The sequence below is a fragment of the Rutilus rutilus genome (genome assembly GCF_951802725.1).
Source record: "Rutilus rutilus genome assembly, chromosome: 24".
Classification (NCBI taxonomy): Eukaryota; Metazoa; Chordata; class Actinopteri; order Cypriniformes; family Leuciscidae; genus Rutilus; species Rutilus rutilus.
In genome coordinates this window covers 29,075,680-29,093,017 of record NC_140228.1, presented here as the reverse complement: position 1 = coordinate 29,093,017, position 17,338 = coordinate 29,075,680, and the positions used below count along the sequence as shown (strand labels likewise).

The 17,338-nt window shown below is 37.6% G+C and overlaps 1 protein-coding gene across 2 annotated transcripts in view; it reads left to right on the top strand.

The window, feature by feature from the left end:
• Positions 1-17,338, top strand: part of piezo2a (piezo-type mechanosensitive ion channel component 2a) — a 172,225-nt gene that overhangs the window by 86,268 nt on the left and 68,619 nt on the right. The window contains exons 6-12 of one of the 2 annotated variants that reach the window (XM_084398790.1): positions 2,027-2,384; positions 4,304-4,517; positions 11,770-11,938; positions 12,918-13,049; positions 13,250-13,285; positions 13,393-13,519; positions 15,089-15,243. In XM_084398790.1, the coding sequence (XP_084254916.1) occupies positions 2,027-2,384; positions 4,304-4,517; positions 11,770-11,938; positions 12,918-13,049; positions 13,250-13,285; positions 13,393-13,519; positions 15,089-15,243 (1,191 nt within the window). Of the gene's footprint in view, positions 1-2,026; positions 2,385-4,303; positions 4,518-11,769; positions 11,939-12,914; positions 13,050-13,249; positions 13,286-13,392; positions 13,520-15,088; positions 15,244-17,338 lie in introns of both variants that reach the window. The other variant, XM_084398789.1, reaches the window with a different exon arrangement.

The following is a 17,338-nucleotide window of genomic DNA, read 5'->3' as shown; positions in this document are numbered from 1 at the left end:
TGTGTTTATCTGAACCTGACGGATGTTGTGTTCGTAACTGAAGTTTAATCTGACAGTACGAACTGAGTTTTTCTGAGTTATGGGTTTGAATTTGATTAAATCTGTGCCGGAGATGCTCACTTTAGCCAGATTTACTCTAGAACTGAGAGATTTTCCCCAAAATCGAGGACTGTTAGTTGTAACAATACTTGAATTCTATAATAATAATACTTAACAACATTACATTTGACAGATTTTTTTAAAGATATATTTGCTTATTCAAGAATGACAGTTACTTTTGTTCATACTTAGTGACTCTAATTCATGTGATTTTATTTATTATTAAATATTTTTGTTTAAAAAAAAATTTTGGTAACACTTTATTTTAAGGTGTCAGTGTTACAATGTAATTATATATTTAAGTACTCTGTAATATTAATTAACTACATGTACTTACTGTAGGGTTAGGGTAGGATTAGGGTTTGGTTGAGGGTTAGTTGCATGTGATTATGCATACTTTACTGTTATTACTATGGTAAGTATGTAACATATGTAACAAGGACACTGTACAATAAAGTGTTACCATTTTTTTTTAAACAAAGTATTGCTACTTTTTACAATCATCAACAATCATACTTAAGCCATTGTTATTTTAGTATCATTCAGATTCTATTATAGTTTTTATTAATATTTTGAATGTTTTAATGTTTATATTTTATTTTTATAAAGTTTAGTAATTTTATTGTTTTTGTATTTTTTTTTTTTACGATTTTGTACAATATGTCTATATAGTTTATATAAAATAGTATTTCAGTATTTCAACTAAATGAAAATGAGAAACGTCGCCTGAACACCCTAGCAACTACATAGCACTGGTTTTCAGGACAAATACCTCTCACTTTCTTTCAAACTAGTTTTCCACTGTTCTGAAGGAGGAATAAAGAACTTTTCCCTCATATTTCCTTTGATAAACGCTTGAAGAGTGATTCTAGACAGCGCCGTCTCAACAGGCCGACGGGATTTAATCAAGCCTTCAGACCTTCATCCTGTTCTAGTCTTCCTGGATTCATTTAGCCTGTGTTAACTTCATTAGGAAGGAGAACAAGTCACTCTCTAATGCCTTTTATAAAGAATCTTGGAATAATGCCCGTTATTGCCATAAATTGCACAGCAGTGGATTCAGCTTCGGGTTTATAGTGAAGTTTAGCGGATTCTTCTGACGCAAAACACATGAATTCTTAAGATTTTTTTTTTTTTTTTTTTGTGCATGTTTTATTATTTTCCTTGCGCTGGATGTGATATGACATCAGCAGTGAGAGACCACTGATATCTGGATACACCTGGGAGTTTTAATCAGAGTCTGGTTCATAACAGAGACTGGTACATCAGCATCCCATAATAATGTGGCACTTCTGACCAGTCCAAGCATTTTGGAAATGTTCAAATGTTCTACTATGAATATAATACCAGTTTAGGGTTTAGGTACGTTTTTTAAAAATGATTTTAAAGATTATTTAAAGAAGACTCTTCTGCTCATCAAGGCTTCATTTATTTGATTAAAAATACAGTAAAAACACTAAAATTCTGAAATATTATTCTAATGTAGATCAGCTGTTTTCTATGTGAATATATAGTAAAGTGTAATTTATTCCTGTGATCAAAGCTGAATTTTCAGCATCATTACTCCAGTCTTCAGTGTCACATGATCCTTCACAAATCACTCTAATATGATGATTTGATGATCAAGAAACATTTATGATTATAATCAATGTTGGAAACAGCTTCATATTGTTGTGAAAACTGTGATACATTTTATTTTTCAGGATTCTTTGATGAATATAAAGTTTAAAAGAACAGCATTTCTTTAATGTCTTTATGTGTGTGTGTGTGTGTGTGTGTGTGTGTGTGTGTGTGTGTGTGTGTGTGTGTGTGTGTGTGTGTGTGTGTGTGAGCCATATGTACAACCAATTGGATTTAGGTAAAATTACGAAGTTTAAGAGAACATTTTAAACTCGTACTTTCTGTAACATCCGTTGTCATGTTTCAGGAAAAGGAGGATGAAGAAGAAGACAAGAAAAGTGAGAAGCAGGAGCTTGAGGACGAGCTGCTGTTCGAAGACTTTGAGCTGGGCGATGAAGACTGTGCTCTTCCCGAGGATGAAGAAGAAGAAGAAGAAGGAGAGGGAGAAGGAGAGGGAGAAGGAGAAGGAGAAGGAGAAGGAGAAGGAGAAGGAGAAGGAGAAGGAGAAGGAGAAGGAGAACTTGAGGAGGCCGACGTCGAAGAAAGCACCAAAATGAAGATCCTGCGGCAGATAGCAGACGTGGCGTCCAAACTCAAAGAAATCATTGGCAATCTGATTACCACTGCAGGAAAAGTAGTCGTAACCATATTATTGGGCCTGACAGGTGGGTAGTGTTGAGACCCACATCACTCACCACATACGATCAATACGCAGCATTCATTCATAAGCTGAAGATGAAGAAAAGCTCAAGTGTGTTGTTATATCCCAAAGCTCAAACCAAAAGAAATATGTAAGGGATAATAATGTGCATCCAGACAGTTGTTATCGCTAAATAAACCCCGACAGGGTGTTCAGGACCCCGACGCGATGACATTATCTCGCGGAGTGAGTTGAAATATTTGATTAGCTCATTAAAACCCAAAGCTTCTATGAAGAAAACAGTTCCTAGTAAGTGGTTTTGAGCCTAGACACACTAAATAAGGTCAAACAAAAGGAACATATAAGGGATAATGACAGTATGTGCTTCTACTGAAGCCGTCAGCCCGCATTATTTCAACTTATTTTTAAAAATAATCATTTTTAACAGCGGAATTCCTGGTGAAAAACTACATTACCCATGATGCTATGCAGAAAATTCCACCAACCACAGAGTCAGAATAGCTCTTTAAGCTCCGCCCACTCCCATGAAGCACTGCGAATGGCGTAATAGTCGATCTCAAAATACTTATTTATATATACTGTATATTTCTGTGTGTGTATAATCAACATTTGTAAATGAGTATTTTTAATTTGTAACTGTTTGCAATGCAAAATGGGATTGTAGTTCTTTCTCTCACTAAAGCCTTAAAGTTCACAGTCTTTCTGTCTTTTTGCCTCTTTTTCAAAAACGTTTTGCTTCAAATCAAAGTTTGTAATGTTGTGATTCTTCTCGTAACTGGTTGGCTTGGTTCATGGCTTTTAACTCTTTAATGAAGACTTTAAAAAAAATCACTTTTGGAAAAAATACTTCCAGAATCGGCACTCCTGAAAAAGGGGGCGGGCACTAATGCACTATTGATGGCCAATAACTGACCTCGGAATGTTGCGACCGACCAATCAGAATCAAGTATTTCAGAGAGCTGTGTAATAAAAAGAAATAAAACATCACCCACAGTCAGGCGCCGTCACGTTTACCACCGTTCGCCGAATTTTCTCAGACAAAATCCAGTCATTTTAATAGGACACCTGCCATTTTTGCCAGCAAAATTTCAACAACATACAAATATGATAATCATCATCTCAGACCCTGATTAAGAGTGAGTTCAAATATCATTGCGTGACCTTTATAGCCATGGATAATTCACCTTTTGAAAATAAATAAAAGGAAACCAGAACATTGACAAACAAGCAAGTGTATTCAATGACAAAGAGACTGTTTCAGTCACTCAGTATGCGTTTTATTAATGTTAAAATGGTGTAATATTTATGAATTTGATTATGTGCTTACCCATTTAGTTGTGAGTGCTGTGCCAAGCGGCAACCTTCCTGTCTCTCTCTTGAATCTAACGCGGAAGTGACACTGCAGTTCATCGACTGGCCACTAGAGACAGACTCCAAAAGAGAGTCAATCCCATAGACCCCCATGTTAATATGCCCAACTTTACAGCAACTTTAAGCCTTAAAGTTCTGCATAATTAAGGGCCACTTGAGTGACAGGTAGATTGCCGCTGATGTCACTACTAGTGTTTGTCTGCTGCCTGTTAGCATCACGTCACCTCAGCTAATCCGCCTCTTTACCCATTTTCGATTATCCGGGAGTGACGCGCGGCCAAGATGGCGACGGCGGCTCCGCCCACTTTGGGCTTCAGAAACACTACGGATGACGTCACGCACACTACGCCCATACTTTTTTACAGTCCATGTGCAGTGCACTTGCAGAGAGACTCCGCCCACACGCTCTTCTGATTGGCTGTGATTTTTTATTGATTTTGTTGCATCTCGTAGTCGCGTCAGTTGTTGCTGGAATCTTATCACATCATGTCTGGTTTGGACACACTGCAAATGACTTTCCTTTGCCTTCTCTCGGTGTGTGTCTTGTTGCAGGAATGATGCTGCCGTCTTTGACCTCCAGTGTGTATTTCTTCACCTTCCTGGGCCTGTGCACCTGGTGGTCTTTCTGCCGGTCCTTCGACCCGCTGCTCTTCAGCTGTCTGTGTGTCCTCATGGCCATCTTCAGCGCAGGACACCTCGTCATGCTCTTCCTATACCAGTTCCAGTTCTTCCAGGAGGCCGTTCCTCCTGGGAACAGTTACGCCAGGTGAGACCACAGAGGCCTCTCAAAGCCGGGGTTTAAAGTTGCTTGTCTTTTCTCCTCTATTGTGTCGTATATCCGCGTAAAACGCTTCTAGAACAAGAACAAATGTGGGCGGGGCTTGATTTTGTCTGTAGGGAAATGATTGGATGGTTGTGGTTTGCTATTGGCTGATCTCATGTGAGTGACAGGTTAAAGCCCCGCCCTCGTCATCAGAGAAGAGAAGAGATGCTGCAAGAGGAACTTATTCTCATTCAAGATTACCAGGAACACGAGTTTAACACAACAATGATGATGTGCACCGATAAATCATTTAGAATAAACACTGCAATATTCCTTAAAAACAAGATTTCATGGTGGCTTTAATGGGGTTTGTAATGAAGTTGGGTCTCAAGAACACTGGTGCTGCAAAAGCCCCACTGCAAAAAAAGATTTTCTTACTTAGTACTTAGTCTTGTTCCCAGTTCAAATATCTAAAAATTCTTAAATCAAGATGCATTTACCAGATGAGTAAAATGCCATAAGATATAATGTCTTGTTTTCTGGGGGAAAAAGTGAGTTTTTGCTTAAAACAAGTGAAATGATCTGCCAATGGGGTCAGAAAAATAATGTTAATTCAAACGGAAACAAGAGTATTTCTCTTACCCCATTGGCAGATCATTTTAAGCAAAAACTCACTTCATTTTGATCTCCCCAAACTTGACTTGTTCAGATTGGCTTGAGTTTGTGGATCTTCATTCGAGCGGCTGAACGCTTTGATTTATGCTGTTGCTCGTTTTGCACGTAAAGCCCGCGTGCGGCCGGATCCCCTTACTGTGGCCAATGAGATTACAGAGCTGCTGAAAACCAAACACAAAAGGAGAATTCAATTAGAACGATCCGGCGAGCGGGAATCCTACATGTGAGCTCGTCTGTCCGGCGGCCGATGGGCTCAATCATGCTAATCTAGCGACCTAGCCTGTTTAGCCTTGTGGCGTTACAGCGACTAGCGTCCGGTGTCGATCTCATCCAGGCATTGAGGTCAAGCTATCATTAAAGTGATTAAAGGATGAACGTTAATGGACAGTTCTGGTTCTGCATGCTGGAGATATAATTACAGTTTTATTCATATTTTGAATCAGTTTTTATTTTTATATGGTTGGTTTTCATTTTAATTTTAGATAAAGTTTCAGTAATATTTGTGTTTTTGTCATATTTAATTTAATTTATCCATATATAGTTTTAGTTATTTCAGTACAGTACATCACATCAAGTTAAACTAAATGAAAATGAGAAATGTTGCTTTGGCATCTAACTGGAATAAAATGTTTATTTTTTTCCAATATATTTTATTTCAGTTTATTTTATTTCAAGTAAATCATTTTTAATGGGTTTTAGTTTCAGTTTTAGTTATCGTAACCCAACCTCTAGAGAGTTCATACAGAAAGTAAGGACAATTTTGAAAATATTTGATGATGTGCATTAATTATTGAGCTCATGTGGTTTGATAGCATGTATATCTGGCTAGCAAACATCCACTAAAGGAGCCTGTTGCCTGTTCGGCTCATCGGTCTTCATCGGGCTCATTTGAGCTTGGCAGTGTCGGCTTGCATCTCAGACCAAAAATGACTTTTCTGTCACACTCTATTTCAAAAAGTTTGATTTAAAGAGTCAATATTCACGTTGCTTTCAGAAATCTTGATTTAGTTCTGTGTTGTCTATGGCTTCTGGCCAGCGTTTAGCTCCAGGAAAGTCCTCAGTAAAGTGCAACAGACGTGGAATATCAAACTCTACACTAATGATTTTTTATTTGTATAAGGTTTATGGAATATGAGCTGCATATTAAGCTGGACGTTCTTGATCACTTAGGTCTGATGGTTTGATTCGACTCCATAGTCATTCACTAACCTTTATGTTGTTTCAAACCTGTGTGACTTTCATTTTATCTGTGGAGGTAATTTAGTGAATTTTGGAATATAATCGTTGTTGCAATGATGATGTGAACGATTCTGCATAAAAACTAAAGAATCGATTTCAAAAATGTAATTAAATAGGCCTATCATACATGTTTTATTGTAATAAAATAAATTACTCTCATCATATATTAATAAAAAGGTTGCGTATGTCCTTTAGAAGCAAAGCATTTGCATCTGATGTTCACATTTACCTACTTTCTTGAAAGCAGACGAACAGAAACACAGAATTACCTCAGAATATCGGTCTTGGCGAGGATTCACGTAAACAGTCATTATGTCTTAATTGAATGTAAAAGTTTGAGGAAAAAATCTGATGTGTAACTTTATATTAGATCCATACGTTAGTACTTAATATAATAAACCTGCTGTTATTAATGTTAATCAGGTTTGTTTTTGCACATTCGAGCTTCTGTTAACCGTATAAGATGTGCTTTATGTGCTTATATGTGAAAAACAGCTAAATAATAATTAGTTTATCATATAAAGCGGCCGATCGCGTCTCATTAGAAGACTTGGATTGAACCTGCTCGCTCCGTGAAAGTTTTCCAAACATTATGTTATAGGAAAACTATATTTAAGGGGCTTAATGCAACACTTATAATTTTTTATAAGAGATTACTTAAGGGAAAAATAGATACTTAAGGGAAATTCTTAGGGTGTATGATGTTCCTCTTACGTTTAAGGGAAACCTAAGGGCGTTCTTAAGGGAAAGTTACACTTAAGATGCGTTATGCAACCGGGCACAGGTATTTATAGGCTGCTGTCACTTTAAGAGCGAATGCATGAATCCAATATAATGTTACACATCCGATTTCTTTCTCAACTGTTTATGTTCACTTAACACCGTGTCCTAACTACACGTGATGCTGCGACGCGCAATAAAAGGCATGTTTTCCATGTTAATCAGAGTGTTTGTCCTAACCAGCCGCGACACGCGATTATTCTGTTTTAGAAACGGTTTCTATTTTTCTGAGACGTCTCGCTGGAACAACAAACACAAAGTGTGGCGATGATGATCTCAGGGACTGTTTATGTGCTTTATTTAATGTTAAAAGCGTGTCATGTGACTCTGAATATCATTTAGTGCTCCAGCTTTGTGGCTGTAAAAGCAACAATGGATAATTCACCTCAGATCTTGAAATTAAACAAATGGAAACAAGAACGTTCAAACTGTGAACATACAAGTGTATTATTTGACAAAGATTGTAGTAACACAGTAGCCTATGTATTTTTAATAATGTTTAAATGGTGTAATATTTGTGAATTTGATGATGTAGCAACTTATCCATTTTCCTGCGAGTGCCGTCAAGATCACTCTCTAGTGCAGCGAGACTCCGCCCACACGCTGTTCTGATTGGCTGACTCCACCCACACATTGTTCTGATTGGCTGACTCCACTCCGCCCACACACTGTTCTGATTGGCTGACTCCGCCCACACACTGTTTTGATTGGCTGACTCCACACTGCCCACACGCTGTTCTGATTGGCTGACTCCACTCCGCCCACACGCTGTTCTGATTGGCTGTGGGTTTTGATTGATTTTGAAGCATCTCGCAGTAGCGTCGTGTCTAGTGTGGACAGACACATTATTTGTCGCTGGAATCTTATCTCATAGGTTAGGACACAGTGTAAGACATAACCGAAGAATACTTGCCAAGACGGGTATTTTAACTTAATTTTGTGCGCACGTGTCCGTTCAAGCGCAAGGAGATGCAAAAGATGAATTTGTTCACGCGCTGTCTGAAAAACCTTGAATGGTTTAAAATCGCTTGAATGTGTAAATTAGCAAGAAAACACGTGCAAATGATAAACTTTCACTCTATGATTGTTAAACGTAGCAATCAATCCGCGAATCAGCTGCGATCCGTTGCACCTCTAATCAATATGATGAATAGGTATTCCCACAGGCAAATCTAGATGCTTCAGAATAAAAAGCGAATGCACTGGTTTTTGGTGTTGCCGGCGGCCTCGGAGAGCCCAGGTGTTTCTCATTACGACAGGACGGCTCTTGGCCTGCGCTTAAATCACACAGCTGGTTTCAGGGAGCGCTGCTGCATGCGAGAGAGAGAAAACAATCAAACGTGACTCGAAAAGCCTTTGAGTAAGGTAGATGCAATTCTTCTAAATGAAGCCTGGATGTGAGTCTCCAATGGCAGGCCTGCATTATTCTGACACTAATACTCCCCAACGGCAGCAGCGAGCCTTCGAAAGACCCATTAGCGGCGGATACGAGACTATAATCGTGCAACTGTTGCGTCTCGTTAAAAATGCGTTGCGAACGTCGCCCCCCCGAACGCGAGGCCGACAGCAAGACTCTAGAAAACAGGCTTTGAAAGCCTCGGCTGTTTGTTTGGGTTCTCTCTGTTACACTAGATTACTCGACAAGACTTCAAAATGGCAAACCCATGACCAAACACTACAAATAAACAATCGTTCTGACCTCTGAAAAGGTCCAATTTTAAAATTGTAGCTCCGCTTATTTGGGTTGCATCCACATCCTGAAACCTCATACGCATTCAAAGCCTCTACGAAAGACATCAGATACTGCAAATATGTCAGATGAGGTTTGAACCGAGCTCAGAAAACACACGGCGAAGTGAAACCAGCCAAGCCAAATGCGCAGACGTGTGAAGGAATCCTGATACCTTTCAGAAACACAATGTGCAGGAGAAGAATAAAAGAGGCAAACGTGCAAAGAAAGCAAATCATAAGCGAAGAAATATGCTTTACCAAAGCCCACATAGAATTAAGTGGTTTTTACAAGGTTTCTTTCTCAAACAGAACCTGAGAAACACCCTATTAGAAAAACATTTGGCGATTTGCGAGCCGCTGCGTCTGGGACGAAAAACAAAGAGCTTCTCTTTGACAATCACATAAACAGCACAATCGCTACCAGCTTCTCGTGGCGAGGACGCAGTTTTGATTACACACTAGGCATGTGGAAATGCCAGAGAAGAGGCTATTTTGGGTAGAAAAAAATGTAATTTAGCAAACCCAGAGATTAGAAACAAATGGTTTTATGTCGGTTTGTCTGTTAGGAGCAAGAGTTATTACTCAAGAGTCGACTCAATGGATGTGTCATATTTCATTTAAGTACAAAAAATGTAAAGAAATTCACAATTGTATTCAGCAAGGATTCTTTTAATTGAATGTCAGTAAATGCGTTTCTGATCTTACAAAAGATTTCTGTTTCAAATAAATGCCTTCTATTCATCAAAGAATCATGAAAAAATTGATCAGTTTCCACAAAAATATCGAGCACCACTAAATGTGTCGACACTGATGATAATCATAAATGTTTCTTGAGCATCAAATCATCATATTAGAGTGATTTCTGAAGGATCATGTGACACTGAAGACTGGAGCTTTGATCACAGGAATAACTTACGCTTTAGTATTCACATAAAAGAACTGCAATTTTACATTCTAATAATATTTCACCCGATTTTACTGTATTTTTGATCAAATAAATGCAGATTTGGTGAGTAGAAGAAACTTCTTTCAGAAAATCTTACCAACCCCAAACTTTTGTACACATAAAAATAGATGTAAATGATACAATAATGGACGTAGATTAAAAATATAGAGCTATAACATGAATATGGATAGCAGACGTAAAAAAATAAAAATAATTAAAAGATATGTAAGCAAAATGCAGACGTTGGCAAGTTTTTAATAAGTTTGAGGTGTAGTTCAGATCTGAATCTAGAGGAGACACATGCCAGATTTATGCGCTCTAACAGTTGTGATTAGAGATCTTTATGATTTGTGTCTGCCGTCCTCATGGCACCTTCTTCTGCTTTAGAGAGTGTTTATTATGAATTGGCCGCTGCATTATAAATAGCAGCTCTATCCAGCAGCATTTCTGCGCTTAAACTCGTTATTTTCAGCCGTGGTATTAGGACTTGGATGTCACGCTTCGGGTTTGGATGAATCATGAAAGGCGAGATATTCTGACTTCATATTTTCTCGATGGCATGAGGTAGCTGGAGAACGAACATCTGGCAGACCACAGTCATTTAACTAACGGCACCAGAACTATAAAACCCAGCGAGCGTGTGTTTGTCACCTTATTCATTTTCAGTGGCGTTTTAGCTGCGAGAAGTTGCCGTTTTATAGATTTCTTCAGCTAAATGTGACACCAAATATTAGTTATATGTAAGTTACGTTCAAAGCCACGTCTCTTTATCCTGAATGGGAATGACTCTCCTGTCTCTTGGGAATGAAGAGCTGTTGAGACTGTCCTTATCTTGGGCTGTACTTTTCTCTTTATTCATTCCTTTTTTCCACTTTTATACCCTGTTAAATAGGCATCTGCTGTTATTTTCTTCCTTAGCAGTCCAGTTTAGCTTCCACTGAAAGAGAGAGAGTAAAAAAAGGGAAAATAAACACGAGTTTAACCCTGAGAAATCTGGAGTGAATTAGCAGATCTTCTCTTACGGTTGTTCTCTGTTGAAAAATGTAGTAAAGTGCTTTTTGATTGGGTGATAATCTTATTTTTCTTTCCCAGATCATTACATCACACACACACACACACACACACACACACACACACACACACACACACACACACACACACACACACACACACACACACACACACACACACACACACACACACACACACATATATATATGTACATACATACAGTAGTCAACATTTGAAGTGGATCATAACCTTTCATCAAAGTTATTCATGAATTTTGAACAATACCCGTTCTTGTCTTTGATTAACTTTTTTGATCCACTTTAAATGTTGACTACTGTATATATACAGTATGTGTCATATATATATATATATATCTATGTGTGTGTGTGTGTGTGTGTGTGTGTGTATATGTAATGATCTGGGAAAGAAAAATAAGATTATCACCCAATCACCCAATATATATATATGTGTAGACTTCAGATGTAAAAGCCTCTAAATGCCATCTGATATTTTCTTCTTGAATGATCATATATATATATATATATATATATATATATATATATATATATATATATATATATATATATATATATGACACATATATATATTTTGGTTGATAATCTTATTTTTCTTTCCCAGATCATTATATACACACACACACACACACACACACACACACACACACACACACACACACACACACACATATATATATATATATATATATATATATATATATATATATATATTGTCTTCATGACTCGCATCCATTAATTTAATATCGGATACCTTCACTGTATTCTTGCAGAATCTCAGTAGTTTTCTGTAATGTATTTTCAATGAATGAATAATGTTCCTCTGTCTTTCCCTCAGTCTGTTTGGCATTTCTCCTGTGGTGAAGATGGACTGCTCACACACCTGGATGTTTACAGTGAACCCTGACCTGCCGTGGCACCACTTCGTCAATCCCATCATGCTCTTGGTGCTGTATTACACTCTGGCCACACTCATCCGCCTCTGGCTTCAGGAGTCCGAAGACATGGTCAGATTACACTCTTCTTCTTCTTCTTCTTCTTCTTCTTCTTCTTCTTCTTCTTCTTCTTCTTCTTCTTCTTCTTCTTCTTCTTCTTCTTCTTCTTCTTCTTCTTCTTCTTCTTCTTCTTCTTCTTCTTCTTCTTCTTCTCCTCCTCCTCCTCCTCCTCCTCCTCCTCGAGGTATTCATCGGATTACGAAAGTAAAATGTTTTGAACACTGTTTTATGTTGTTCCTATTCCTGATACTCGTTTCCGGCAGTTCAAAATCACTTCTTTCTTCACTTTGATCTTTGAAATTTTGCATAACTTTTACATTCACAAACAGCTTTATTACACACTATATGAACGGCAATATCCAAACAAAGCATAATAGGGCACTTTTAAAGGGAACATTCATCAACATGTACAGTCAAATCCAAAATTATTCAGACACAAGATATAAGTGCGTGCAGGACACTATTATAGTTCATTTATGTCAGTGAGGAGAGCAAAATAAAGTAAACTGTGACATATTATATATGGTTATTGAATTTTCCACAACAACGGAGACAAACACTCAATAATAATAATATATATATTTTTTAATCAGACATCAAAAATGCCCCACCCCCCCAAAAAAAAATGTCCCAGAAATGATTGGGACACTTTGAGCTGATCATGTTTTGCTGAAGTGTGTTTTCTTTAACTGCTAATGCTCTTTTTACACACAGACTGAACACAATGAAGCATTGCTTGGTGATTGGTTGAGCTAAACTGGTATTATCTAATTGTGTAGTTAAATTTAACAGCTGACAGATATTCAACATAATTCATGTGTGAGACAGTCTAACAGAAGGACGGACAAAACCAGTTCATAACTCTGAGTTCTGCTCATTTCTAAACTATAGCGAATAAACTGTGATGATGTGAGAAATGTGTCTGAATACATGTTGGTTTGACTGTAAATGCAGCACATTTATGATTATGACTGTGCCTCTTCATCAGCAGGTGAAGGAGAACGAGGGCGAGCCGGAGGGAGGAGAGGAAGCCGAATCTCCTGAAGGCAATAATGCGGTTTACACTGCGGACAGGAGGAGGCAGCTGTGGCGAATGGCACACTATCGCACAGACCAGAGAAACGTACGAGTCTGCATACTCATGTCCATAACTCCATATCACTCATTTCCACGTTTACTATTACAGTCTTCCACCGTTTAACCGTTTAAAATGCTTGTTTGTGCAGCAAACACGTGCACACCGCGTATACTTGCTGTGAGGTGTTGTTAAGATGTGATGTATAGATGAATAGTCATCATGAATTGTTCTTTTGCATGTTTCAGCTGCTCTCCACACAACATGGCTACAACTCACCCGAGGTGTGTGTTCGTCTACTGATCACCCATAACCACACATTATTACTTGAGCCTGTCAGTAATGAAGGCAGTATAAATACTGATGTTATAGTGCTTCTGAACTCTCTCAGGTGTTGATTGTCACGTCTAACGGAGCTTCGCTGGACTTCTCGTCAGTTCCTCATGAGAATGGGCCGAAGTCTGTGGAGCTCTACTCAACCCCTCATTATAGACCAGGCCAACCCGAGTCTGATCCACGTAACTTCAACTTTATTTATTTATATAGCACATTTAATAGCAACGTCGTTGCGCAAAGTGCTTCATGGTTAATTAATAACAATAAAACAAACATTAATCAAGCCCAGCAGATGAAGGCATGACGACATACCCCTCACACAACTGTATAATGAGATCAGTGTAGAGAGAAATACAATACAATGTACAATACCCTTAACTAAAAGCTAAGTTAAAAAGATGAGTTTTTAACTGAGACTTAAAGATTTCTATTGTTTGAGCTAGCCGGAGATGAAGGGAAAGACTGTTCCACAACTTGGGAGCCACAACTGGAAAAGCTCGGTCGCCCTTTGACTTCTTTTTAGGATAAGGGACCGCCAGCCAAAATTGGTTCGTTGATCTTAATGTCCTCCCTGATATGTAAGATCCTAAAAGGTCAGCAATGTAGTTTGGGGACATTTATGCAATGCTTTAAAACCCGTTAATAAAATCTTATGTTACTTATCTTAAGACTAATGTTACGTAAGTCTTCCCCTGTCCTGTGACCTAACTACTGGTCTGGAGTGGCTCAGTGTTTATGGGGTGAAAGTTCAGCCAAATGGTTTCCAGGAAAAAAAAACTGACAAGACTATTTTTCCTAGCAAAAGCATTTTCTTTTATAGCGTTCCAAGTAGGTTCAATAAATTACTAAAACTGGTTTTGTAGTTAAACAATATTGTCTTATTGTCCAGTAAAAATCCCCCAAAAGGTTTTTTTTTTTTTTTTTTTTTTTGCTTTAGATGCAAAATGCCAATAATTTTTATGTATATATAAATGTGAGGCTAATGGGATATGTGTCAGATCCGCGTCATGTGCTTCAGATCTTAAAGTGACAGCAGCCTAATAAACCTGCTGCTGTGATGTCGGTCATTAATGCAAATCAAAGAACAAAAGACAGAGAAAGTCCCTCACTGCTCTTCACTGAATCACTTCTGAAGCTTTAATATAGATAGATAGATAGATAGATAGATAGATAGATAGATAGATAGATAGATAGATAGATAGATAGATAGATAGATAGATAGATAGATAGATAGATAGATAGATAGATAGATAGATAGATAGATAGAAATAGATAATGGATAGATTCATATATTCTATATCATATTATTTGTTATTATTAAAAGAAAAAATGACAATGGTGTAAAAACGAGTTGAAATATAAAAATATGTATATTCTCTGAAAACACCATCTTGCACAGTTTCGCTTCTGATGTAAATCTCTCTGTTTTAGGGATGTTTATATATATTTACTTGAAAACAAGACAGAAATACTGGTTAAGATTTGTGGTTGCGCTGCACATAAACATGTAGTGGAAAAGGATTTGATCCACCACATACATACTTTCACAGGTTTGCCATAAACATCTGCACTCTATTTCCTAAATATTTTCCATACATTTCGGGAAGTTGTTTGTTTTTTTTTCTTGGAAATGCTGTCCAAATTTCCCAGATATATGCAGGCAAAGCCTCCATTCATGTTCAAGGGCGAAGATATTAGATGATTCACAGAATCCAACCTCCTTTTTCTTAGAATACATGTTTGTTTTTCAGTGAAAATGGACTGCGGTGTTTACAAGATGGACTCGACGTATGTTGAGCTTTCCGAGGTTCCCCAGTCGCTTGGTGTTGTGCGTGTGAACTCGGTGGTGAAGGCCTTCAGGTTTATCATGAAGCAGAGCTACATCTGCGCGCTCATTGCTATGATGGTGAGCATGACAGTCCTCCCTTTCAGGAGCATTTTAGACTCCCGACCTTTCCTTAGGGGGCCAATTTGGTCATTACCCAGACAGATCTGCACACACAAGGTAATGTGTACCATGTGCACAAACGTGCAAAATGGAGGTCCATGCAAAATGGAGGTCACCTGTTGGTGATCTTTGAGATGTGATGTACTAAAGTATGATTGGAACTCACATGCCTCATTCATTTATAAACATTATTTTAATGGTGAAGTGTGTAAGATTGTTTCATGTTAAAATTAGGGATGGGCCCGATACTGCACTCGTGTACTCGTGTACTCGTACTCATAAAAATGCTCAGATAGACTCTAAAACACACTGGGTTAAAAACAACCCAATTTGGGTTATTTTCAACCCAAGGGCTGGGTAAATATAGGACAGAACACATTTTACCCAACAAATTTGGTTGTTTATTTAACCCAGCGCAATGGTTTGATTTAACCCATCATACTGGGTTGATTCATTTTTTACTATAGTACTAGCTTTTTTATTTTTTATTTTACTTCATACATAAATGTATGTTTACAGATTAACTTAAATCCTCTAATTTAAAAAAAAATAAAAAATACTCCACACAACCACTGGTTTGCATGATTATTCCTTTATTTTTTATTTTTTTACAATATTGCATATTTCATATTTTAATACACTCGTGTAGGTGACTCACATTGCGCCCCTGTATGTTGCTTTTCAGAAAATTAAACAATATACAGCACAATAACGAATTTATAGATCAAATAAAATGTACACAAACCCGTATTTTACTGAAGACATGCACCAGTTGGACGGAGTGGCACTGCTCTCTCCTGAAGAACAGAGGAAATTACAACCAACAGTTCTGAAGTCCATAAAAGTGGAAGTTCCCGGAGCCGTGTGGAGTTCGTTTATCATGGATAGATGCACTTTTATCATGGATAGACAGATGCACTTTTATGATGGACAGATGCACTTTTATCATGGATAGATGCACTTTTATCATGGATAGATGCACTTTTATCATGGATAGATGCACTTTTATCATGGATAGACAGATGCACTTTTATCATGGATAGATGCACTTTTATGATGGACAGATGCACTTTTATCATGGATAGACAGATGCACTTTTATCATGGATAGACAGATGCACTTTTATGATGGATAGACAGATGCACTTTTATGATGGATAGATGCACTTTTATGATGGACAGATGCACTTTTATCATGGATAGACAGATGCACTTTTATCATGGATAGACAGATGCACTTTTATGATGGATAGATGCACTTTTATCATGGATAGACAGATGCACTTTTATCATGGATAGACAGATGCACTTTTATGATGGATAGATGCACTTTTATGATGGACAGATGCACTTTTATCATGGATAGACAGATGCACTTTTATCATGGATAGACAGATGCACTTTTATGATGGATAGATGCACTTTTATCATGGACAGATGCACTTTTATCATGGATAGACAGATGCACTTTTATCATGGATAGACAGATGCACTTTTATCATGGATAGACAGATGCACTTTTATCATGGATAGACAGATGCACTTTTATGATGGATAGATGCACTTTTATCATGGACAGATGCACTTTTATCATGGATAGACAGATGCACTTTTATCATGGATAGACAGATGCACTTTTATGATGGATAGATGCACTTTTATCATGGATAGATGCACTTTTATCATGGATAGACAGATGCACTTTTATCATGGATAGACAGATGCACTTTTATGATGGATAGATGCACTTTTATGATGGACAGATGCACTTTTATCATGGATAGACAGATGCACTTTTATCATGGATAGACAGATGCACTTTTATGATGGATAGATGCACTTTTATCATGGATAGACAGATGCACTTTTATGATGGATAGATGCACTTTTATCATGGATAGACAGATGCACTTTTATGATGGATAGATGCACTTTTATGATGGACAGATGCACTTTTATCATGGATAGACAGATGCACTTTTATCATGGATAGACAGATGCACTTTTATGATGGATAGATGCACTTTTATCATGGATAGACAGATGCACTTTTA